Source organism: Lissotriton vulgaris, chromosome 2_2, assembly GCF_964263255.1.
Source record: "Lissotriton vulgaris chromosome 2_2, aLisVul1.2, whole genome shotgun sequence".
Taxonomy (NCBI): domain Eukaryota; kingdom Metazoa; phylum Chordata; class Amphibia; order Caudata; family Salamandridae; genus Lissotriton; species Lissotriton vulgaris.
In genome coordinates, this window is record NC_141688.1 from 328,634,129 (window position 1) to 328,661,025 (window position 26,897).

A 26,897-nucleotide genomic window follows, 5' to 3' on the forward strand; every position below is an offset into this window, starting at 1 on the left:
TTTGCTGCTGCTGCCCAGCCAATAAAGGATGAAACTGACGAAGCGTGGGTGTCTTCACTTGCAGAGCGCAAACATTTAGATATTTCAGTGGCCGGCTCGGGTCACGAAGACAACCCCCCCGCCTCAGCGGGTCCGTGTGCTTCAGTTGAAACACGCCGAAACGGAGCTTCGTGCCTGGCTGGAATCAGCATAAGAAAGCGGCTGACCGGGGTGTTTTCCCAAGACCAACCCGATGGGAAAAAATTGCTGAAGGGGAAATATGACAGCGGCATCCACTACGGACCGATGACACACAGGGTACTAAAAGACCCACAACGCCACAGTGCTACCACGCCCGGAAGGGCGGGACTTATCAACACCTGCAAAATACTGCATAAAGACTGGGCGGCTGTCATTCCCCACCTACCTGCACCAAGCCATGACTAAGGAAGAAGAAGTTCCGAAACGCGTAGGCACAGATGGTGTAACACATTGCTCGAGGGAACACGCTGTTTTGCTGCTGCTGCCCAGCCAATAAAGGATGAAACTGACGAAGCGTGGGTGTCTTCACTTGCAGAGCGCAAACATTTAGATATATATATATATATATATATAGATATATATATATAGATATATATAGATATATATATATATATCTCTATATATATATATATATATATATATCTATATATATATATATATTTATTTGTATGTCTGCACCAAGTAGTTGCATGAGTGTGGTATAATTTTGAAAGGCTAACCGGTATTATAAAAGGACGAGTGTAGCTCGTTTTTAGGTCTCGCCTGTCGATGCGCATCGAGCTTGCGAGACTATGGGGGCTTATCCACTCTTTAACCAACTTGCAAGGAATCGTGGCGATTCCTTGCAGTGCACGAGAAATTTAAGCTCAATGCGCATGCGCATTGAGCTTAAAAGCGCGTGCACATGCCCCCAGCCGCCTGCCTTGCATACTCTCTCACTGCCTCCCCCAGCTCCGCCCCCTCACTTCTTGATTGCACGGCCGCTAGGCCGTGCCTCCCCTACTCTCCTCCCCCCTCCTCCTCCTACTCTCCTCCCCTGCCTGCCGTGTCGCACCTATCCCCTCTCCCCGCTCCGCCCCCTCCCCTGCCCGCCGTGTTACGGTCTTTGCAACTTCCCAGCCATATGTTAAAACCGCCAGGTCAGGCCGCCAGTGTTGCTATAGTTCCATTTACCCCGCCTACAAAAAGCCCAGCATGAGGCCTTCCTCCTTACCCTTCATTACCTATGCCGCCCATAGCATAAATATCCATTGGTTGACCACCTCCCACTCATCAAAGCCATCCCTGCCATACCGCCGTCTTTGTGAGGAGCATCAAGATATCATTTATTTATTATTAGGCGTGTTATTGAGTTGTAGTTCCCGTTCCCAAGCTATAAAGCTGTGGTACGAGAGCACACCAGAGATCAATGAAACACGTACTTTAAAGATGAAAGTTACAATCCTTGTCCGTCTTCTATCTTCACTGCTGCCTCCTCCTCTGTTGGTCTGCGTCATCAGTGATCCGGGCGCAGAGGCCTCCACCTCCCACTCCGAGATCCAGGCGCTTATGTGACGGGCGTCACTTGCAGGGTGAGTGTTGAGGCTTTATTTGTAAACCTGACCCGTTCCTCCGATGTCCCTTTGTTGCCCTTTTCTTTTAGTTGCAGTGCAAACGATTACGACAAAAGTAACCAAAAGGAATGCGAGGCAGCCCACACTGGCAGGCTGCAAACATCGCGCTGTAATTGTGTTTACATGTTTAAAATGGTGGGGTGTTTGCGCCCTTGAGAGTGAACTGTTTCTTCTTTCACGCATCCCATTTCTTATTCGGCAGACTGTGCCCCCCCTCTACCCCAAAGAGCGTCCCTAATGTAGCCACTGTGACATACTTCGCAGTCAATTCCAGTTTTCCTGCAGAAGGATAAATACTGCAGTAAAATCAGCAGCAAAGTATCCTAATTTGATGTGATGTTCTGGAGCAGGTTTGTGAAGGTCTGTCCCTCATGGGCGGATCTGTGTAGATTTTCACTATATCAACATAAAGTGTCCATACATTGAATCTATATATTGCTGTGCTTCTCTCCCCTGCTGCACTCTCCTGCTCTCTAGAGATGTGGCCTAACGACCAGAGCTGCCATCTATGTCACGTAAATACAAAACATGTTGCATTCCAAATGCTATAGGTGTCACATTCGCAAAAGTTATAACTATTGGCATTGTAAATGACAAAGCTATCAATTTAGCTATTTTAAAAACCAACAAATAAATAAAATATTTGTCATTTACAAGACCAATAGCTCCAACTTTTCTAATGCGAGACCTATTGCATTTCCAATGCTTGTTTTACTTGTATACTATATTCGGGGCAGGAACTGTGTCTTGAGTTTTTAATTTCATTTATTTACTAACCTTTTCTGCTAATAACTTTTGTTGTTTATCTTGTAAATTTTTCCCTCCTTCACAGGGGGGCAGGAAGGTTGAATGTGAATCTAGAAAAGTTCAAACCGCAAAACCATCGTTACACGTAGGTAACTCGTTTCTTCAGCAGCACGGACATCCAGATTCCCATACTCTGCATCGATTTTGTAGCAGTTTTTGTCAGGTGCGCTGGAGGGAGTGAAGTTCTAGCAGATGCCAGAAAAAACATTGTGTGGTTTCCCAATAGTACCTGAGAGCGTGAGATCTCTCACTGTTTGCAAATAGTATTACGTGTTCCCACTATGTACTTGCATAACCATAAGGTCCTTAGTCGTCTTCGTCAGAATCCTACTCTTCTAGCAGATGGGATGGGAAGAGAGGCGTAACTTTGGTACTTTGCTAGGAGATGTGATTTCAGGCATAATTCTCTATTTCCTAGCGCTTTCTAACTTGTCCGGTGTTTTTCCCCTCGCAGACAAGCCCGTTGACGAGATCGCCGACAACAGTCATCTAAGTTGCAGCCATCGGAGGTAACCTGGAAACCATCAGCGATGGTCTAACAGTCGTCGACGACGTGGTTACTGTCATAATAGTCGTCGACAACTCCGCCGCCAACACCGTAATCGTCGTTGACGCCATTGTCGATGATACCGGCGTCAAAATTGTCGCCGGTGACAAAATCTTCGACTGACTTAGTCGACGGAGCTCCTAACACCCCCGTGGACGCTGAAACCTTCTTTGGTACCAGGCGAATCTCAACCTTCGTCGAAGACTACCTAGATGGTTTCTTCGTAGACTATCCCGTCAACGACGAGGATTTTGTTGCCGTTTGTACCTCGGGAGGCACTGAAGATGGCTTTTTGAAGGAGTGCCTGATCTAAGGGGGTGTCTTAGGTGGCTCAGAACTCTTTTTTAGCAGTTTTATCCCCTGGAGCATGTCACTTCCTCCTTTTCAAGTCTCTGAGGAGATTTTGAGGGACAGCGCCAGTGAGACCCTTGAGTGGTCTTCGTAAGTGCTTTTCCTGGACGCTCCTCAGAAGAGTGAGTATGTGGTGATCATCTTTTATGGGACCTTCTGGATGAGGAAGATGAGGCATCATCACGGTCACTAGAAATCACCTCCTTTCTGTCTTTTAGCTTTTGAAGCCCTATCAAAAGGCACCCCTCACAGTCTTTTAAGGTCTTACTAGAAAAGATACAACATACCTTGCAGTCCTTTGCTTGATGATCTGGATAGAGACAATAAATACAGTCCTCATGAGGGTTATCAGTATAAAGCCTCTTCTTGGAGCAAGGATCACATTCTCTAAACAGACCTCTTTTCTCCTTTCCTGACAAAGTCAGAGTGATAACAAACCAGCACTGAAGATGGATCCTGCAGATGAAATCTTAGATTTAAGTTCATAATACAGTCCCAAAACACTAATTAACAAGAGAACACTGGGCAGAGCTCAGAAGAGACTCCCTAGCTCAACGTGCGGTAGAAAATCTGAATGTCTATGGTTCTCTCAGCAGGGTTCTAGAGGGTGAAGGGTCCAGATTGGTGCAAGGATTTTTTTTGGTCTCTTTTACAAAACGAGTATTATGGCTTACATAACTGAAAAGGGCCCAGGCCTTTTTTCTGCTTTGTATTGATTTAAGATTGCTTTTTTTTTTATATAACAGGGACTTCCATTACGACCACGGGGAAAGATTAAAGTATGTGAATCTATGAAAGTTCCAATACTGGAACATACATATATATATATATATATACATACATATATATATATATATATATATATATATATATATATATATATATATATATATATATATATATACACATACATATATATACACACATATATATATATATATATACATACATACATATATATACATATACATATACATATATATATATATATATATATATATATATATATATATATATATATATATATATATATATATATACACACATACATACATATACATATATACATATATATACACACAATTGTGGCTATTCCCCAAGCCTCTTGTTCGGCGGGCACACGGCAGGGGTAGCCACCCCCGTATATTAGCACGATTTTCACCAGCAGGTTCCCTCCTCCAGTCCCGGGAAGAAACCACAGGAGCCGTGGCCACGATTCAAAAGTGCAGTTTATTGCGAACACAAGGACCTACGCGTTTCGGAGTAAAACACTCCTTCCTCACGGAAGGAAGGAGTGTTTTACTCCGAAACCTGTAACTTTGGTTCCCCGGTATTGGTAACTTTCATGGATTCACATGCTTGAATCATTCCCAGTCGTCAAGATGGGAGTGCCCGAGGACTCCCATCTCGACGACGTGGAATGATTAAAGCATGAAAGTTACCAATACTGGAGTAACGAATGGTTTCTTAACCGTCGGTGTAGTTTTGCAGCATGAAGATTTTTCTGGATTCACTATGCTGTGCATTATTCCGCAGTCTAGTGGTTGGGTCCGGAATCGTAGTCTTTTCTGTCTTTTCGTAGCCTAGATGGGCGTCTACATCCCACCTTTCAGTGTACTTCCTGTGTCCTCGGCACGCTTCCTGCGGAAGCTCCCACCTTTGGGCGCCATCTTCGGATTATTTTTTTTCTCGTTTTTGCGTTATGTTCGTGAATCCTTTTTCAATGTTTTCAAGTTTTTCCTTAAGTAAATGAATTTCCACTGTCTCTTAAGGAGTCTGTTTGTATATTGTCCTTGTATTTCCACCTTCCCCTGCCTCATCTTTCTGGCAGAGGTGGGTGGGTGTGATAGTGAATCCAGAAAGATCTTCAAGCTGCAAAACTACACCGACAGGTAAGAAACTATTTGTTTTGCAGCGTGACTTTCTGGATTCACTATGCTGTGCATAGACTTTGTAGCAGTTTGTTAAGTTTGAGGTGGCTGGGTGCAAGATAAGCGTTGGTTGTTGAATATATGTTGAAGCTCTTTCTGTCCTACTTGTGCTTCCTTGTTCATTTGCATATCCGAGCAGTAGTGCTTAGTAAACTTGTCAAAAAATAATTTCAACTCCCTTTCCTTTAATGCCTTAGAGGTCATCTTCCTGCAACACGCACATCCATCGACGTCGTGATCGGAAGATAAGCACCATATGCAATCCTCGTGCGGGTCAGTGATGGACATCGGCATACCGCACTCCCTGCAGGGCTTGAAACCAGATTTTCTTCCAGACATCTTCGAAAGGAAACGAGAAGAAGAGACCAGAACAACTACAATAACTATGTAACTACGGAGAGTCCCAAGAAACTGTTGGCGTCGACTGCGCAGAAAAAAGGGAACGGACGTCATCAGGCCGACGAGGCCCTATTATGGATCCAGTGATGTCAGCGGGGTCGCGAGCGGAGTCGTATCCTCTGTGACGTCGTCCATGACCTCGCCGGCATGGAGAGCTACAAAAGTATCCGATTGGCTGCTGCGCAGGGGATATTCACAAGGTGAGGAACCGACTGGCAGATGTATCTATCAGAATTGTCTCCTTCACCAGGGCAAGTGTTCTCTTGTTGCTAGGGAACACTTTGCTCTGTATGGTGTTGATCTGTGCCCCCTAGGAAGATCTTCATTTGTTCTGGTTCCATTGAGGATTTCCAACAGTGTATTGAGAATCCCAGTTCTGTTAGCGTTTGTGACCCGCTGTGCATGTTCTTTGCATTTTTTTGAATGAACTTGCCTATATTAGCCAGTCGTCGAGGTAGGGGTATACATGAATCCCTTCCCTCTGTAGGTGCGCTGCTACGGCTGCGAAGCACTTTGTGAAGACCCTTGGCACGGATTTTAGTCCGAAGGCCAGGGCAGTGAACTGGTAGTGTACATTGTTGATGGCAAATCTCAGTAGATGTTTGTGCTGCCCGTTCATGGGAATGTGTAGGTAGGCGTCCTTTAGGTCTAAGGTGGACATAAAGTCTCTGTCCCTTATCTGAGGAATGACTTCCTGTAGAGATGTCATTTTTAATTTTTGTGTTATTATCTATTGGTTTAGGAACCTGAGGTCCAGGATGGGCCTTAACGGTTCGTCCACCGTTCGTACAAGGAAGTAGTTAGAGTACACTCCTTTGTTTCTTGTGCCCCTCCCATTGAGGTGTCATGTGGGTTGGCACGCTTGGTGGTGCGGAGTCACTTAAGGTGGGTTGCTGGCCCCCTCTTGTTAGCCCTCGTCCATTCGCCCTCACACGAAAGGACTGGCACCGAGGCTGGTATTGCCAGGTTTGTTTTTGCTGGCCCTGCTGTGCTTGATTGTCGCCCTGATAGGTCTGTTGGAATGTCTGATGTGACGTTCCCGGCTGGTTTCCCCCTCTTCCGTTTGGTCTCCGTGTCGGGGTACCTCTTCTCATTCCTCTAAATATCAAGTCACCCATGGACCTTGCAATTTCATTTTCTTTTTTCAGTTGGGCGAGTTTCTCATCCACTGGTGCTCCGAACAGTGTTTCTCCATTGAAGGGAGTGTTCAGAATGTTATTCTGTACTTCTGGCTTAAAGCATGAGATTCTCAGCCAGGCGAGCCTTTTTTCTGTGACCCAGATCATCATGAGCCTGCTGGATGTGTCTGCTGCATCCAAGGCTGATTTTAGGCATGAGTTTGCTATATTCTTGCCTTCCTCCACCAGGTGTGCTGCTCTTTGTTGGTATTGCTCAGGGAGGTGTTTGAGCAGCTGTTCAACCTCTTCCCAGTGCTGGTACGTAAGTCCGCTGAGTAGGGCATTAGAGTTTGCAATGCGCCAGTGTACTGCTGCATTCCTCTATATTTTCCTTCAAGTGAGGTCTATCCTCTTACTTTCTTTGTCGGGTGGTGGGCCTGAGTTTGTGGGAACGTTGGCCCTTTTCCTGGCTGTTGCTGCAATGATTGAGTCAGCCGTAACGGATCCCTGGATGTAGGTAGGATCTTTAGAGGAGTGTTTGTATTTCTTCTCTGTCCTAGGTGTGACAGACCTGCAGCTTGCTGGTTCTTGGAATGCCTCCCTCCCCTGGGCCAGGACACTTGGTAGCATGGGGAGGAACGGACTCCTTGTTTGAGTAGGGAGCAGGGTCTCTAAGAGGAGCAGGCCTTTGGTTTTTCTTCCTCCAGTTTCACTCCATAAGCTGTTGCCGCATTCCTGATGACCATGTTGTAGATCCCAATGTCATCTGGCGGCGAAGGCCTCGAAGGATACGTCTCCAGGGCCTCTTCTGGGCTTTCGGCGTCTAGGTCCTGTCAATCCAGGTCCTGCACCACCGAGGATGCAGAGCCCAAACTCGTGCACCGGTCTTTCTCACCTTCCTAGTCATAGTATAGGCCCTCTTCCTCTTGGTGTACTTGGGGCTTTGGAGTTTTCAGCGGCTCTTCAGCATCGAACTCTTCTTCGTCCTCGACTTAGACGATCGTCGTCGCCTTCAACAAGATGGTGAACCTTTTTATCCGTTCGTTGAATTTTCTTTTCCTTTGCAGAATGTTATCCATTTCGGCCTCGAGCCTTTTCTTTTTCCTTTCTGTAGGAAGGTACATCCTGACTATGGTTGCCCCCAACTTTTTGCCCTGTGTTTTAGCTGGTTTTGGACATAGTCGACCTGGGACCCTGCCAATCAGGACCCCAGGCCTACTGCTCTCTCTTTAAAATGGATTCCATGTACCCTAGGTACATTTCCAATTGGTACTGGGCCACCCTATCAGACCCTGTAACTCAGGGCATGGGTGTACCCAGGGCTGCCAGGGGCTGCAGCATGTATTATGCCACCCCTGGCTGGCCTCCTAAATTTGACACAACTGGCTGCATGACAGCTGGGGCAAAGTCGTGTAATCACCCTTTGCTGTAGGTGTAGTATACCTATACCTAACCCTAAAATGGACACACAGATTCCTATCAGTCACTCCTATGGCAGGCCTTGACAATCCAGAAGGCAGAGTGCTTGGAATCATGTGAGATGGTGCTCTGGCATGAGCTGAGCCTGTCTGCAGCTTGCGGAATCAAGTCCTAATAGCTGTTCCATGATATCGCATACCATATACTCTTAAGTGCATTATAATCCTCGCGGTTAAATGCTATCTTTGGTATTGCTTTATCAAAACATGTCGAGTAAGGTGTCATACGAATTGGAATACTAACCCCTCGCCAATTCTGGCGACGGGGTTAGCATTCCACCCTTCTAGAGGGACACGACATGTATGTAACTGTAAACCCCGGTTAAAGTTAACTGAAGCCTCAGCTCCACAAAATGGATGCTGCCACCACAGACACGAGTCTGACCCCCTGCAGCTGGGAGTCCTCCCAGTGAGGGGAGCCTGGACAAAGGGTTTCCTGTCAGGGGCGGTGCTAGCACCGTCCCAGACATGGTTTTGTGTATCCTGGGTAGGCAGGGCTTTTCAGGAAGGTGACTGCTGAGTGGCACCCCGGTGCTCACTACGCATAGGCCAGTCAGAACCAGTTCCAGGGGCACACCAGCCCCTGGCCTGGGGAAGTCCGGCAGGGGAGAGGGGTGTAACCACCCCCCTCCTGGTCCCACCCATAGGCAGGACCTAGTCACCGGGTCAGCCCCCTTTTTTAGTATAAAGATAGGAGCGGGCCCCCTGTTCAAATTAGATCATCTTTGGAATCAAGATACCACTTTCTTCGAAAGGACTTCACGATTTCTTCTTCAAGATTCTCCCTTGTGGCTAAGGAGTAGTCACCCTGCATCAAGCGGGCACCATCCTAAAGAACACTGCGGTCTGCTGCAAGTCCTTCATCACAAATCCGACGACCCAGCTCGACGAGACCCGGCTTCCCTGGCACCTCTGACCTCTACTCACCTCTACAGCCAAGCTGAGAACCGTGAGTGCGACGAGACCTCGAGGGACCGACGATCGCCAAGACTGCACGACATCTTTACTGCAAGCCCACCGTGTCCTCCACTGGTGAGTGCTTTGGGGTCCGAGAAGCCCCGACCCTGTGCAGCTCCAGCACCCAAGATCAGCCTCCCTGCATCTCCACGATCTGCGTGGGGCCCTTCTGCTGTTTGCTGTGCACCGCGTTGTTTGGCTACTAGCCGGCTGGCTTGTGGCCTTCTGAACGACGCCCAACGACTTCACGACTGCTGGTCTGGTTGCTCCAGGCTGGCCCTTGCTTCCTTCTTCAAGAGAGGCACCCCGGACCCTCCTGGTCCACTCCAGACGCCATTTTAGGTCTACCGCGTGGGCTTGAATTTGCCAAGGCTTTGTTGCCCAATCCTGGGTCCAGCGACGCCGACAGCTTCTAACTTCGTGGGACAGCTCGATCCTCCATCCTGGTCGCCGACAACGCCTCCTGGTCCGCGAGATCTTCGAGCTACAGCGTCACCCACTCACCTTGTCGAGGTGGCTACCATCCGGTGCCCTCCTGGTGCCCACTGACTACTGGCTAGTAGTCTCGAACTTGGTCCCCTCTGCTTTCAGGTGTCATCTATCTTCGAGATCCAGGCTTGGATCCAACTGAACTTTCTTCACTGGTCACCGGCCAGCATCTTTTCTTCCGGCTCCTGGTCCGTCTACGAGGATTCCCGACGTCTTTTCAGACCTATGCAGCTGCAGCCCCTGGGCTAGGTAACTTCGGCATTTCGGTGCCCCAGCATAGCCTCACTATCCAAGGGTCAGAATCTACTTTCGTTTTCTCCCTACCAGGTCGGGTTCGCCCGAGAACACTAACTTTCTAACTCCTAGCTACCATAGACTTTTGTCCGCATCTCGCGTGAGAGTGCACACACTGCACCCGAGTCCCCTAGGCCTCCTAGAAGTAATCTAACGATTCCCTAGTCAAGTCCTAGCGATTCCAAAAGCTATTAGTACTGTACTTACCTGCTAGGAATTTCGCATTCCACTTTCAGAGTATATGGTTTTCCGTGCCCCTCGGGCATTTGTATATACTGTGCTAACTTAAGTATTTTTGTAAGAGTTTTGGTTTGTGCTTAGTACCCTGTCCTCATAAAGAGTACAGGGCTGTTGTGATCTTTAAATAAATAACTGTTTATTTTCATAACACTTGTGTGGTGTCCTTTCACTTGGTATTCAAGGGGTATATGTGTGGTAAACAGCTGGCTTAACACGCCCTCTCGAGTCTTTAGCCTTAGACTGCTCGTATCCACGCTACTAGGATAGCTGGTCTATAAGGTTGACTTACAACCAATCATCAATAAGGGTTGCTGGACTGATACATAGTGTTCACTAGAATAGTGAGCACTGCATATCAGGCCACCTTCTCACACTTTCCATCTCAGCGCCCTGTTCGGCGTCGAGTGTTTCGGGCGATCTCTTCGACGTAGACGTCGAAGTAGCCTTCGGGTCCTTTTCCTTCGGCATCAAGCGCTCCTTTTCGGGATGTGCTTTGATGACCTAGGCTTTTCTTGTGTTTTCTCTGTCTGGGAGTCCTTTTCGAAGGATCCACTGGGCTGTTTGTCCCTGGATGCAGCTGCGGGTATCGAAATTTTCGGCGCCAGTGCTCCTTTCGTGGACTTACTCTGTTTTTTGAGAGTCTGACTCAGGCTTTCGAGAGTCTGCCGGGGGATATGGGGTCAACGTCTCTCCTACCTCTTTTGTAGCTTTCTTATCGATCTCTACGACCGTGAGGTCATCTGGTCCCTCGGCGATGTCTTCCTCATCACTGGAGAGGCCCAAGTCCCGAAGCGACAGAGGTTGGCCTTACTATGCATGCTGTGGTTGGCTATCCTCTGCCTCTCTCTAATCCGGAGAGTCTACGGAGTGAAGATGGAGGAGGCGTTGCAATCCTTGCTTTCGTGGTCGACCAACAGGCAGAGGTTGCAAACCGGGTGCTGGTCCTTCTGCTCATATTTGTGGTGGCGATTGCGGCAGAATTTGAACTGAGTCTTGTCTATTCCTGCGCTCAGAGGCCCCCTGTGTGCGCATTCTCCGTCGAAGTTTTTGATGTTCTCCTCCTCTTTAGTCATCCCAGCTCAGTGGTCTTGTTCCTGGATGTATTCTCCAATCTTTTTCGGTATTACAGTCTTTTCCTTTTCTCTTGGTGACAATCCAAACCCAACAGCGGAAAAAATTATCTGAAGATGGCGCCCAAAGGTGGGAGCTTCCACAGGAAGCATGCAGACGTCACACGAAGTACACCGAAAGGTGGGACGTCGACGTCCACCTGGGCTACGAAGAAAAAAAAAAGGGAGAGAAAAGACTACGATTCCGGACCCAACCACTAGACCGCGGAATAATGCACAGCATAGTGTATCCAGAAAGATTCACGCTGCAAAAATACCACACAACTTAATACGGTAAGAAAAACAGCCCTAGATCGCAGACTGGAAAACCACTCCAACAACTGCAAAGTGCTATGCAACATCGTCAAAGAAGTCTCCAACTCCCCAGATGCCACCAACTCCATTACCTCTTTGCAAGAACTCTGTGACCACCTTAACAGCACAATCCTCAACAACTTCAAACCCAAAAGCACAAAAAGAAAGCTCATCAACCAGGTGCCCCCACCACCAAATTAGATTCTTAGATTACAAGCTGGAAACCCCTCACCCCAGAAGAGACAGCATAAATTATGAGAACAATCCATTCCGGTCCTCCACTGACCGTTGCGCCCAACTAATCTACTACCTAAGAGGAACCCTAGTCACCATTATCATCAACACTTCAATCCAAAGTGGAACCTGCCCAGACAACTGGAAACATGCAGAAATTGCAGTTCTCATGAAAAAAAAACACCCAAAGCAGACACAAAGATCTCAGCAACTACAGACCCACCTCCATCCACAAATCCAAATGTAAAACTCTGGAAAGGCAGTGGAGGAAACACTACAAGACAGATGCTTTCTATGTAAAGCGGCTCGCGCAGAGTTGGTCTCCCAAAACATTTCTCTAGCACACCACAATCCTAAAACCTTTTTTGAGATAGTTAAATAAGTATCTGGGTCTAATACTCAGACTACCCCTTGCGCTCTTACTGGATTGCAATGTGAAAACTTTGCGATCTTCTTTGTGGAGAAAGTTGAAAAAATATATTCTGCGCTGGCCAATGATAACTTATTAAGTATCCCACACACTACCAACACCACCCCTACTTCTGCCCAGTACTGGGGTGCCTCTGATCCACAATAATGAAAAATCCACCATTAGGCTGGAAGCGTGGTCCCTCTTGGAACTTAGCTCTTTTAACTGGCTCCTGGTTAGCATCAAATCAGGCTCCCCTTGTGACTTCTCTATTTCTGTGATGAAACAGCGTGAGGCTCCCACGCCTCAAGCTGTTTCTCAACGTCTCTTTACAGGAAGATTTTGTGCCTCCTGAATGGAAACATGCCATGGTGCTTCCTTTTTTAAAGAAACCCAATGCGGATCCCGCCATCTAATTTCAGTCCCATCTCGCTGCTCTCAGTGTTCTCCAACATCCTCGAAAAACATGTCAATTTCCAGCTATCTTTTTTTGTCGAGTCTCAAAATTTTCTTCACCCCTCCCATTCAGGCTTCAGAGCAGGATTCTCGACTGAATCAACTTTACTTGGAGTTACCGAACAGTTGAGACATAGTCTGGACCACGGCGGCTCTCATTTTACTTGATCTCAGCCCACTTTTGACTCAGTGTCTCACACGGTCTTGTTAAAAGCTTTGCATTCCTTGGGCCTTGGTGGCTCAGCCTTACAGTGGCTCCGCTCTTTCTTAGCGGACTGAACTTTCCAGGTTCTCTCTACCTGGGCAAGCTCTAACCTCCATCGATCTCCCTATGGTGTTCCCAAGGGCTCAGTGCTGAGTCCTTTGCTGTTCAACGTTTGTGTTCAACAACTGGCAGATATTGCCGAAGAGGCAGGTTGTCCCTATTTTCCTATACTTCACACAGATGATCATTTCCCTCAACTCCATCTAGGGGGATCTGATTTTTCTGCTCTTCAGGTTGGTCTGAGGAAAATCGCATCCTATATGCTGAACAACTTACTCAGACTAAATGGAGACAAAACTGAAGTCCTGATCCTAGGGAAAGAGCAAGATCTTTCGGGACCTCAACACTGGCCCATCGAAATGGGCACCATATCTCAGCCGGTTGAAAAAGTTTGCAACCTGGGTTTCATCATTGACGACCACCTGTCAATGAAACAACAAATCTCGAAAGTGGCCTCAAACTGCTTTACCATTTTTAAATAGTTCAAGAAAATGTACTGGATGGTACCCTGTTCAATGTACTGTAGTACATGCCCTTATTAATGTCCAGGCTGGACTATGGCAATGTTCTAAAGATAGGCTCAAACAAAACGACAATACACAGGCTGCAGGTGGTGCAAAATGCAGTTGCTAGGCTGCTGTGTCGGGTCCCAAGGACAGTGTCCACTGCGGACTTACTTCGCAATCTTCACTGGCTTAAAGTGGAGAATCGTGTCAAGTTTAGCACTTTGTGCTTTATGTTTAAAATCAAATCTGGAACAGCCCCACAATACTTGCAAACCGCTTATCCAACTGTATTCCCCTCCTCGCCTTCTGCTGGAAAGTCCAAATTTGTTACCCCCAGAATCAAATTTACAAGGATGGGTGGCAGGTCCTTTTCCTTTCTGGGTCCCACCCTATGGAATTCTCTTCCCATCTCTATACGCGAGGAAACCATTCTTGGTAGCTTCCGTAAAAGAGTAAAGCCATGGCTATTCAGTCAATAACTCACTTTTCTTTTCTCCTCCCTACCTGGCTGGTGCCAGGAAACCCCTCGGGGTAGCTGTGCGCCATACAAATTTAAACACCTCACTCCTTCCCTAACCATCCAAAGTCGTAGAGAAAGCTATCAACAAAACTCTTCAACCATGTTGAACACAACCACCTACTAGACATCTTGCAGTCTGGATTCCGAAGCAGCTACAGCAGCAAGTGATGACATTTAGACAACCAAGAACAAAGGGGAAACACTCTTACTACTGGACTTCTCCGTAACCTTAGAAACCGTCCACCAACAACTGCTGCTGGCATTCAACTAGGAGCCCGATTGGCCTACTCATTTGCTACAGCTCCTGGATAACCCATGGGTGAGGCGCGTGCTATACAAATCCTCATAACATAACTTTCAGTGGGCATGGCGGTTGGTCAGATTTCACGGTTCTCCCGTATCTATTTATAAGCATTACGGGCTCGAGAGATGGGTAAGGTTTTACTTCAATTACTTGTTCCTTTTTCCTCCTACCTCCCAAAATCATCTATAGGCATAAAAAGGTGAGTTTTCAGATTTTACTTTGTATTCTGGACAGTTTCTCTCCTTCAGTCTGACAGTGAGCAGCCAGTATGGTTAAACTAAACTTCCAATCGTTCTGGATATTTCCACCCTGTTCTCCCACAGTCAATGTGATGAGCGACACACATGCTTCACAAAATCAGTTTTAATTATTTGTGTAAAACAATTAATCCAGATTCTACAAAATCACAGCCGTCTGAGTGAAATAATTTAGACAATAAATATAAAACCGCTATAAAAATAGAAATGGCAATGTACAAGAATACGCCACATTTCTTCCCTCCAGTCATTGTTTTAGGGGGATATTGGTGCATTCATAAAAAGTCCCATTGTGACCCCGGAAGCTCCAAATACTTTTCACATTTTACGAATTTGACAAACTTCAGAGTGCGTAGAATTCAAGTTTAAACAGTATCTTCAACACACATTCATATAACATACACACATATTTATGTATATATGTATATGCAACAATATATAAATAAAACAGTGAAAACACTACATTCTAAGATTCCAAATGCCAGTATTGAGGGAAAAGGGGTGGGCTCTGACAAGCTGCGCCAGACTCTCAGATGGAGTCTTTATAATTGATATGGGGCCCTTCTAGAAACACTACCTTTGAAGAGCAAGAGGCAGCAAGGGAACAAGGTGGAGACCCCTACACAGTTGTTGCTCCTAATCTTTCAACTTTCATTCATAAATGCTTGGTGCATGACGCTTGGCATCATGAAAGCAACCTCAGCTACTTCAGGGAAGCAATAACACTACTAATCCTTTACTACACAAGTTTCTGGTCTTCATTGCCTAGTACATTAAAGCCAAGATAGACCTAAAGTCTCTCCTCCATATGGATGGTGGGCTGCAGGACAAATGCATGTCGATACAAATGTCTGCTTTCCTAGCTCACAGTGCATGGTGGTAGTGTGCCCCAGCTGCCAACAGTGCAGGGAGTAGTTCACACTGTGCATGTTACGAATGCCACCATGGCATAGGTTAGAGGCAGCATGGTGCCAGTGTTCCAGGTATTGGGCAGGTACTAAAACTGATACTGCCAAACGTTTGTGTCTCAGGGACATCTAGGGCCAGGTGTCCTTTTTGCCTCTAGAATAGCTCTGACATTTTGAAATGTTAGTGCGTACCAGGGGCTTATAGATGAAGAAGCAGCATGATGTCAGTGTGCCTCAGAGATAAATTAAATCTAGATGTCACCCGGGTACTGAAGAATGAATAGTGGGTACATCTGTGGAATGGCTCACACTGTATTCACTATAAACCTGTTCATAGGACAGCTAGGACACTGCCTTGTCCAAGTATATCCTTCAGCTCGGAAGAGTGCTGCTGGACTACTCTAACACATACACTGGAGTTGGATTATGAAATCTCTGGTCAGTATCTGTGCCGGCAAGTGCATTAGGACCTTTTAGTAGCAAAACTTAGATCCGACATCTCAGCTGTCTCACCCACAACAACTGGCACACTCAATACAAGGGTAACAAACACAGCAAACTCCAAATAGGGAAAAAGAAGAATCACTGATATGGCACCAAAAGATTAAAAATAAAACACATGAAACGACAGCACAAGTCTGTTCTTCAAAAGAAGCAAAATTCACAACAAGAAGCTGTCCCCAAAGTCCACTGGAGGGGAGAAAAGTCTTTTACGAACAGATCGGGTTCAAAGGCAGGAAAGATTAGAATCTGGTGTGCTTGCTGACGAGCTTGAAGCGTATAGATGCATGTGCTCCTGCCACGCACCCTCCTGGGGGTGAGGGTTCTCCTCCCACTTACCAGAACATGGAGGGAAGTGGCTCAGTATGGCTTGCTGTCATTTTTGGAGCGTTTCAGCTGCACCTTCAATCGCTTCATCCCAATCTGAAAGCCATTCATGGACTGGATTGCTGCCTGAGCAGAGACTGGATTGTCGTAGCTTACAAAACCTAAAATGGAAATGGAAAGCTATAAACAGAACTACTGAAGAGACACCAAGAGTGAAAGTCAAAATCAAACCAGTTGGAAACTCCCACTAGTCTGTGAAGTGCTTTACACTACCTTTGTTGACTAAGGAATGCATCCAAACCATCTATACCTGCTCATCCCCCCAAACCCATGTACCCTCTGTCCACCTCCGATTCTTTAGTGCAACCCTAAATTAAGTACAGTAACAGCTAGTAATGAGAACAACTTGACTCAACAGAGCGAAATGGTAAGCTCGTCTCCAAAACGAGTAAGAAATCACAAAAGTGAACTATCCCAGTCCCCTTATCAATACCACCCCCATCCCCTACACACCCACACTCTAACTTCTACATTGGCAAACTTATGTTTCTTCTTCTAAAACACTGGTCAATTTCTGAAGTGTTCAAGATCAAGGTTATTCACACAACCATGCAGAATGAATATGCTACTTACCAGTATGCATCTGTTCTTGGCATGTAGGGCTGCTAACATTCATATCTTAGCATTAGATCGCCACCTAGTGTTGGGTCCGGATGATCGCACATTGTTGTCCTGGAAGAGTCTTCGAAGTATCCTGAGATGGGTGGCTCCTCCCCTGGACTACAGTGCGCATGGGCATCGGCTCCATCCCCAGATTGTTTTTCGCCATTGTGGCAGAGGATGGAGTGAAAAGTGTAAAGGATGTCCATGCTGATGATTGAATACAATAGTATATCTGCAGCTGCGACAGGCACCGGGGAGGAGGGTGGGCGATATGAATGTTAGCAGCCCTACATGCCAAGAACAGATGCATACTGGTAAGTAGCATATTCAGTTCGAGGCATGTGGGCTGCTAAATTCATATCTTAGCATAGAATACATAGCAGTCCCTCCATCAGCGGCGGTTGCCCGTGCCAGCTGCAGAAACCTGAAAAAGTGTCTTGAGAACAGCCTGCCCTACAGCCGCTTGCTGTTTGGAATGTACATCAACACAGTAGTGTTTTGTAAAGGTATGTGGTGTAATCCACGTGGCTGCTCTGCAAATGTCCTCTAGAGGAATGTTTCCTAGGAAAGCCATGGATGCCCCCAACTTGCGTGTGGAGTGTGCTTTTGGGGGTATTGTTAAAGTGCGCTTGGCTTTATGATAACAGATTTGAATGCACTTAACAATCCATCTGGCTATTCCAGCTTTGGAAATTGGGTTGCCTTTGTGTTGTGGTGAGAAGGCAACAAAGAGTTGTTTCGTCTTCCTAAAGTGTTGTGTCCTGTCTATGTAGTACATCAATGCCCTCCGTACGTCTAACGTATGGAGCATTCTTTCTGCCACCGTTTGTGGGTTCTGGAAGAATGCCGGCAAATCGATAGTTTGGTTGAGATGAAAATGTGACACCACCTTTGGAAGGAATTTGGGGTTAGTACGTAGCACTACCCTATTTGGATGAATCTGAATGAAAGGCTCTTGTATTGTGAGCGCTTGCAGCTCACTAACACGCCTTAGTGACGTAATCGCAATTAGGAAAGCAACTTTCCACGTTAGGAACTGCAGTTCACACGAGTGCATTGGCTCAAATGGTGGTCCCATCAGTCTGGTGAGGACCACATTGAGGTTCCACACCGGAGCTGGCGGTGTTCTTGGGGGAATGACTCGTTTCAAACCTTCAAGAAACGCTTTAATGGCAGGCACCCTGAAGACCGAGAGGTGCTGCCTATTTTGAAGGTAAGCTGCGATGGCGGATAGATGTATCCGAATAGAAGTGAACGCTAGCTTGCACTTATAAAGGTGTAACAGATAGCAAATGATGTTAGGGATAGATGCATCTAGCGGGTTTATGTCATTGTCTGCACAGTAAATGACAAAACGTTTCCATTTTGCGGCATAGCATGCCCTGGTTGACGGCTTCCTCGCCTCCTTGATGATGTTCATGCATTCAGGAGGTAGGTTGAGGTATCCAAACTCTAAGACTTCAGGAGCCAGATCGCTAGGTTGAGCTGTTGCGGATCTGGATGCTGAATTTCTCCATGGTTCTGCGTCAGAAGTCTGGGCGTGAGGCGCAGTCTTTGATGCGGCACCACTGAGAGTTCGAGGAACGTGGTGTACCAGGCTTGGCGCGCCCACGTTGGAGCAACTAGGATGAGTGTCATCGAGTGTTGCCTTAGTTTTCTCGCCACCAGTGGTATCAGAGGTGTCGGGGGAAAAGCGTAAGCAAATTTGCCTGACCAGTTCATCCATATCGCATTGCCCTGCGATTGGGGGTGTGGGAACCTGGCGGCGAAGCTTTGGCATTTTGCGTTCTCCCTTGTGGCGAACAGGTCTATGTCTGGACGACCCCACCTTTGGAAGTACGGCTGGAGTACCGATGGATGTATCTCCCACTCGTGCATTTGATGACTGTATCTGCTGAGCAGATCCGCCATCTGATTGTCCTTCCCTGGGAGGTGTTCTGCCATGAGGAAGATGTTCCTCTGAATGGCCCACTTCCACATGCTCTGAGCCAGGTGAGACAGCTGTGGTGAGTGGGTGCCTCCCTGCTTTTGGATGTAGTACATCGCGGTCATGTTGTCCGTCCGGACTAACACCACCTTGTTGCACAGATGTACAATGAAGGACTTGAGTGCCATGAAGATCGCCATCAGTTCTAGATAGTTGATGTGCATCTTCTGCTGCTGCGTCGTCCATAGTCCCTGCACCGTGTAAGTGAGCAGATGAGCTCCCCATCCCTGGAGAGATGCGTCCGTTGTCAGGATAACCTGTGGCACTGGCTCCTGGAACAGTCGGCCCTTGCAAAGGTTGTGTGGAGTCCACCAATGCAGAGAGTTGTATGCCCGACTGGTAACCAACACTAGGTCTGTTAATTGTCCCTGAGCCTGTGTCCACTGATTTGCTAAGCACTCCTGGAGCGGGCGCATATGCAACCGTGCGTGAGGGACTATGAAGATGCAGGAGGCCATCATGCCTATCAACTGCATGAACACTCTTGCTGGAAGTGAGTGTCCCGGTCTGAACTTTTGGATTAAAGACTGTATGCCGTCTATCCTGACCTGGTTTGGTTGCGCCTTGGCCGTCAGGGTATTGATTGTTGCACCCAGAAACTGCCGGACATGTGCCGGCTGAAGGTGTGATTTTGGGTAATTCAACGAGAAACCCAGGTCGTGAAGGAGGTGAATGGTAGTCGACATGTCCGCGGCGCACTGCTGTTCCGACCTGGCTTGAACGAGCCAGTCGTCGAGGTAGGGGTAGACATGGATGTTCTGCCTCCTGAGGTGCGCTGCTACTGTCGCCAGACACTTGGTAAACACCCTTGGGGCAGTTGTGACTCCGAAGGGTAGGACTTTGAACTGATAATGCGTGCCCTGGATAGTGAACCTGAGGTACTTTCTGTGGGACGGATGTAGCGGAATGTGGAAATAAGCATCCTTGAGATCTAAGGTTGCTAAGAAGTCTCCTTTGTTTAACATAGGAAGAATCTGTTGCAGTGTAAGCATGTGGAAATGCTCTGACAGTATGTACAGATTGAGGGGACGGAGATCCAGAATTGGTCTGAGAGATCCGTCCTTCTTTGGAATGAGGAAGTACAGGGAATAAACCCCTGTGCCTTCCTCCCCCACTGGCACGAGCTCGATTGCCCCTTTTTGCAGCATCACCAACACTTCCTGCTGCAATAAGTGCAAGTGCTCTGCGGACATAGGTCTTTGCCTTGGTGGAATGTTGGGTGGAGTGGATTTTAACTCTAGACAATAACCGTACTGGATAAGCTGTCGCACCCACCTGTCTGTGGTGATGTTGATCCAGACGGGCAGGAACTGCTGTATTCTCCCCCCGACAGGTGTTAAGTGGTCGGGGGGCAGTGACAGAGAGTCACTGGCTGCTTGTGGCAGAGGAGCGTGAATTGTTGCCTCCTTTGCCGCGTCCTTTGTTGCTGTTTCCCCTGTAGCCCCTCTTGTTCTGTTTGGGGTACGAGGATTGTGCTCCACCTCTAGGGAACTGTGACTGTTGACCCAACTGTCCTCTGGTGACTCCACGGGCACCTGAGCGACGAAAATTATTGCCACGAAACTGCTGTGATTGTAGGGCCCCCATAGATTTAGCAGTTTCAGTGTCTTTTTTAATTTTTTCCAGGGTGGTGTCAACATCTGGACCAAACAGTCTATCCGGATTGACTGGCTGATTAAGTATGGTCGTTTGAATGTCAGGTTTGAACCCCGATATGCGGAGCCAAGCCTGTCTTCTGAGCATGACACTGGTGTTAATGGCCCTAGCGGCCGTGTCCGCGGCATCAAGTGCACACTTTATGGCCGCGTTGGAGATCAGTTGTCCTTCTTGTATAATCATTTTGGTGCCCTCTTGAAACTGCGGAGGCAGGTGTTCCACAATCTGCTCTAGTGTGTCGTAATGTGATCTATCATAACGTGCCAGTAGTGCCTGTGTATTTGCAATACGCCAGAAATTGGCGGCCTGCGCAGCCACTCTTTTGCCTCCTGCCTCTAGCACTTTGGACTCCTTATCCGGGGGAGGAGCTTCACCCGTTGTTTGGGAGTTGGCCCTTTTGCGTGCGTTTGCTACCACCAGGGAGTCAAGCGGCAACTGTCCTCGAATGTATGCAGGGTCTGCAGGCGCTGGTCTGTACTTTTTTTCAATACGTGGGTTGACCACCCTCGCCCTGGTAGGCTCTTTAAAGATGTCCGCAGCATGCTTGAGGACCCCTTTGAGCATAGGCAGTGTCTTTACAGTTCTTTCCGAAACTGAAAAGGTGTCGAATAGAAAGTCTTCCTCAACTGGGTCAGCATGCATGTCCACATCATGATTAGCAGCTGCCCTCTCAATGAGTGCATGAAAACCTGCAGAATCCTCTGTAGGGGATGCACGTGTACTGAAAGTCTGTGGGTCTTGTCCCACATCTTGGGTGCCTTGGTCCCCAATGGCATCATATGAATCTGGCTGTGCATCAGGTTCATTGACTGGGAACGTGTATTGTTCGTCTTCACCATAGCCCTCACTTTCAGAATGGTCTGGAGACGGTGTTGGGCTCCTTCCCAGAGGAGGCTGAATAGGTTCCATGAGGCCTGAGGCGTCCTGTGGAAACTTTTTCTTCTTTAGGGGGATGACATAGGGTTCCACTGGCTGCGAAGTGATTTTCCTTTTGTAAAGGGTTAACTTCCCTGTGTCCGCGTCTATGAAACACTCCGAATCCTCTTCTGGGTCGAGCACCTGACCCGAAGATGCCCCTGCCGTCGAAGATTCCGACTTCTTTGGCGTCGATTTCGATGAAAAGGCCTTCGGCACCACTTTTGGCGGTAGAAGGAAGAGGAGTTTACTAGCGGGCTTGACCGGGAAGTCTGCCACCTTCTGCGTCGATGGCGTTGGCGTCGACGAAGAAAAAGCCTTCTCCCTAATTCTTTGTAGTGAAGAAGCAACGAGAGATGCGTCGGTGACCGATGTCTTTGGCACCGACGAGGTGGCCTTGCCTTCGGATGCGACGTTCCGTTGGTCTTTTGGAGGGATGGACGGCGCCGACCCCGAGTCCTTGGAGCGATGCGCAGATGTCCCCGTTGGAGCCGGGGCTGTGTCGCTTGCTTTGGCTGGCTTTGCCGGCGCCGGCGCGCTTGTCTTGTGCGTGCCACCCTTTTTAGAGGATCTCTCCTCCGGCGCTGATTTTGACCCTGTGGAATCGCCGTGTTTCTTCGACTTCTGCGGACCTGAGGTCGACGGAGTTGATGAGGCTGCCGGTTTATTTGTTTTTGCTGTTACGACCGCCATCTTAGGGACGATTGAGTCCTTAACTTTCGGTTTCGGTTTCGGGTCGGCCATTTTAGGTGCTGTCGAGACCGTTGCTTTCAGTTTCGGTTTCGAAACCCTCGGCGCAGCAAGTATGTCCGTGGCCGGGCCATCAGGCGGGGCCGTGGCTTGCGCTACAGGGTCTTGGGTAAGGCCGACAGGCGATCCCGCGACCCTCTCCTGATGTCCGTCAACTTCGGGGCATAGCTCGTCCCCTGAGCTATCTTCCGCGGCCCCATAAACCATATCGTCGTCTCCTACCTCGTCGACGTATTCAAGGCCTTGACCCACGACTCCGTCGTCGTCATATTCCGGATCAGCCTCGACCTCCGTCTCAGGCGGGGAGATTTGAAGATGATGGCTCTGGTCCTCCTCTTTTTGGTCGTCGAATATGTTTTCTGGATCCGGGGCCGCCTGTTTGGCCACAAGGCGCACCGCGCGCCGAATCGTGAGAGTCTTCTTCGACCTGAAACTCGCACAGGCCCTGCAACTTCCTTCGTCATGGTCTGGCGAAAGGCATTTATTACAGACCGGGTGCACGTCTATATGTGGGTATTTGGACCCACAGAGCGGACAAAGCTTAAACGGACTCCGCTCCATGTTGGGAACTTGGTGTCGAGTCGCGATGAGAAGGCCTCGATGTCCGAAGAGTAGTAAAAACTCCGCTGATTCCGGCTCCGAGAGACGGAAGAACTCGAGACCGTACGCAAACAATACCGACGTAAAGAACCCAAAGCCTTTTGGCCGTTAAGATTGATGTTTATTCGGTTCCGACGGAGAGACGTCGAGAACGCATCCGAACCAAATGGCGGAAAAAAACAATCTGGGGATGGAGCCGATGCCCATGCGCACTGTAGTCCAGGGGAGGAGCCACCCATCTCAGGATACTTCGAAGACTCTTCCAGGACAACAATGTGCGATCATCCGGACCCAACACTAGGTGGCGATCTAATGCTAAGATATGAATTTAGCAGCCCACATGCCTCGAACTATTGGTTTCCAATACAATATTACAGCGGGAAAACTCCCAGAACTGGTATCACTGGTTAGCTGTAAAAACACAACCATTTGTAAAAGGAAAAATAAACAAATACATGAAGAGGTGTAAGAAAGTGGCTCTATATATACACTGGACCAAAGTAAGGTACACAGAGCCCACAATCCCCAGAGGTTTGGCAGAGGCTAAAGTTAGATGTAACCTTACTCTCTAAAGTGGTAGCTTGGTCGAGCAGTAAGGCAGTACCAGAGGACAGTGTAAAGCATTTGTTGTACACACTCAGGCAGCAAAAGGTTTCACACACTCAAGGACTGAACTCCAGGACAATGGATTTGTATCAACAGATATAGTTTTATTTTAGAACCAACAAGGTATCAACATATACTTTCTCATGACAAGTTACTTTAGTTAAATACTTTTCAAGAAGGCAATAGACCTTTTGATTACAATTGTTACAGGTGTTGCAATAGGCAACAATTTAAAACAATGCAACCTTGCGCTCAATGGGAATTTCTTGTTAAATGCAAATAGTTACTTTATGGATTACTTTTCTAACCACAGGACTGGATCCTAGATTCAGTCCTGGGACATTTCCTGTAAACAGTGGAGTAAAAACGTTTTGGTTACAGTAGTGATTTTTAAGGAATATTATTGTATTTTAAAAGCTGACACTTAAAAACTTTTTCACATAGAATCACTAATGTTATCCTATGGGAGGAAATGTGGTTGTATGTGACGATAGTAATGTATCCATAAGGAAGTCTTTTTCTACTGGATCTTTATGTCAATCCACTCCATGAAAAGTAGCTGCCTTATGAATGAGCAGTGTAAACCCAATAGTGTCATCTGGAGGAGATGGTCTAGAAGGGTATGCGCCATCTTGTGGCAGACCTGGTGCATCTGGCGCATTATAATCTTCCCAGGGAACATTATACGGCCCAGGAATATTATCGGAGTCATTTGTGTCTTCTATGTGTTGTGCTCACTTTCTACCCCATGTGAATAATTATAATTCCTCATCCTCTAGTGTAGGGCTATGTGTGGTGGATGGTGAGTTCTGAGGAGAAATGTCTATTGGTATCTCTAGTAATGGTGAAGGAATTTTTATAGGGGGGAGGGGGGGGGGGGAGTCTGAGCATGTTTTTTAAGAGGAACTGGAGGTGGCTGGGAAGAGTCCATTTTCCTCTTTTCAGGCACTGTAATTATATGTACAGTCTTTGGATGAATACGAAGAGTCTTTTGTGTTGGATCTGGGCGGAAAAGCTCTTCTGCAGAACAAATAGTTTCTTACCTGTAGGGGTAGTTTTGCAGCTTGAAGATCTTTCTGGATTCACTATGCTGTGCATTATTCCGCGGTCTAGTGGTTGGGTCCGGAATCGTAGTCTTTTCATTCCTCTTTTTTTCGTAGCCCAGGTGGGCGTCGACGTGCCACCTTCTGGTGTACTTCCTGTGATGTCAGCACACTTCCTGCTAAACTCCCACCTTTGAGCGCCATCTTCGTATTCTTTTTTCTGGTTTTTGTGTTCCTTTTGTGAATCCTTGGCCATGTTTTCAAGTTCTTCCTTAAAGTAAATGATTTTTCACTTTGCCTCATTAAGTGTCTATTATATTCCTTGTATTTCCACCTTCTCCTGCATCATCTTACTGGCGGAGGTGGGTGGGTTTGCTAGTGAATCCAAAAAGATCTTCAAGCTGCAAAACTACACTGACAAGTAAGAAACTATTCGTTTTAAAGCGTGAATCTTTCTGGATTCACTATGCTGTGCATAGACTTTGTAGCGGTTTGTGGCGGCTGGGTGGAAGATGAGCGTTGGTTGTTGAATATATGTTGAAGCACTTTCAGTCCTACTTGTGCTACCTTGTTCATCTGTATGTCCATGCAGTAGTGCTTAGTGAACGTGTGCACTGAAGCCCATGTTCCCGTCAGACATATGTCTTGAATGGGTGTGTTAGCCAGGAAGGCTATTGTTGCTCCCTTTTTCCTGGTAGAGTGGGCTTCTGCCACCTCTGTTGGTTCTTGACCTGCCTGTTTGTGGCAGAATTGTATTGTTTGTGCAATCCATCGTGCGATGGTTCCCTTTGTTATTGGTCTAACCAGGAAACTGCTTGCGAAGGACACATAGAACTGCTTTGTTTTCCTGTGCTCTTTAGTTCTTTCCATTGTAGTGCATTACTACCCTTCTAGCGTCCAGAGTGTGCAGTGCCCTCTCAGCGCTTGTGGATGGTTTCTGAAAGAAGCTTGGTATCTGTATTGTCTGGTTCATGTGAAACCTTGATACCACTTTTGGCATACAGTGTGGATTAGTCCTCATTACCACCCTGTCATTGTGTATTTGGATGTAAGGTTCTTGTAGCGTTAGCGCTTGCATCTCGCTTACCCTGCATAGCGAAGTGTCCCCTTTGGCGGCCTTGGTGGAAGCATATGGGGCCCAGATCGTCTCCTACGCCGACGACACGCAACTCCTCTTCACATGCGGGAAAGACCAGGAGTTTGATGGAGGGAGAATTCGGGACTGTCTTGCATTGGTCTTTGACTGGTTCCAACGGAACAGTCTAAGGGCCAACTCAAGCAAGTCCGAGGTTCTATTCTTCGGTTGCGTTGCCGATCCGGAGTGGCAGCACTGGTGGCCGTCCGACATGAGCCCTCCTGCACAGTCTTCCTTGGTGGCTAAAAATCTGGGTGTCAAGCTGGACAACCAGCTGTCGCTGAGAACACATTCTGGGTCTGGCTGGCACCTGTTATGGAATTTTGGAAAATCTCCGTAAATTCCTGCCCCTGCTGTCTGAGGAGCACAGGCGTATTACTGTGCAGGCTCTCGTTGGCTCTAGGCTAGACTATGCTAATGCCCTCTTTCTAGGCCTCCCTGATTACCTAGTTCAGCGCCTACAGGTGGTACAGAACTCTGCCGCCCGGGCTATTTTTGGCCTGCGTAGACGAGCCCGGGCCTCCGGGCTGCTACAGGCGCTACACTGGCTGCCTATCCGGAAGCGGATCCAGTTCAAATCCCTGACTTTGATGCACAAAGCTCTGTTTGGATCAGGGGCTGGATACCTGCGGCGGAGACTGGCCTTTTATCGACCCGTCCGCTCCTTGCGTTCGGAATCCCTTTATAAAGCGGTGGTCCCTCGGGTGAGGAAGGCCCACGCGGGAGGGCGCTCTTTCAGCTGCAAAGCTCCCCAGCTGTGGAACTCGCTACCTCTTTCGCTGCGCAGCACTGCTAATTTGCTCCAGTTCAGGAAGAGCCTGAAGACCTGGCTTTTTAATCTTTAGGCTGTTCTTATTGTTTCTGTTTCAGTTCTTTTCTTATTCTTTCTGCTGTGTTGTGTTATTTTTATTCTGAGTTGCAGGTGGAAAGCGCCGGGACACTCTTTTCAAGTAGCCGTGCGCTATACAAGAGCGTTATAACATAACATAACATAACATTGCCACTAGAAAGGCTGTCTTCATCGTGCGCATTTGCAGTGAGGCCTTATGAATGGGTTCGACAGGTGCCTTCATAAGTTCTGTTAGGACTAAATTAAGGTCCCATGCCGGTGGTGGAATCCTTTTGGGTGGTCCTATCCTTTTAGCCCCTTCCAGGAATCTTTTCACTACTTGTGATGTAAAGAAGC

The 26,897-nt window shown here is 47.6% G+C and overlaps 1 protein-coding gene across 8 annotated transcripts in view; it reads right to left on the reverse strand.

Annotated features, from left to right (window-relative positions):
- Positions 1–26,897, reverse strand: part of CELF1 (CUGBP Elav-like family member 1) — a 288,215-nt gene that overhangs the window by 25,467 nt on the left and 235,851 nt on the right. For 7 of the 8 annotated variants that reach the window (XM_086959737.1, XM_086959739.1, XM_086959734.1 and 4 more), the window contains one exon: positions 16,369–16,517. In XM_086959737.1, the coding sequence (XP_086815863.1) occupies positions 16,390–16,517 (128 nt within the window). In that variant the 3' untranslated portion in view covers positions 16,369–16,389. Of the gene's footprint in view, positions 1–14,711; positions 16,518–26,897 lie in introns of those variants that run through there. The other variant, XM_086959741.1, reaches the window with a different exon arrangement.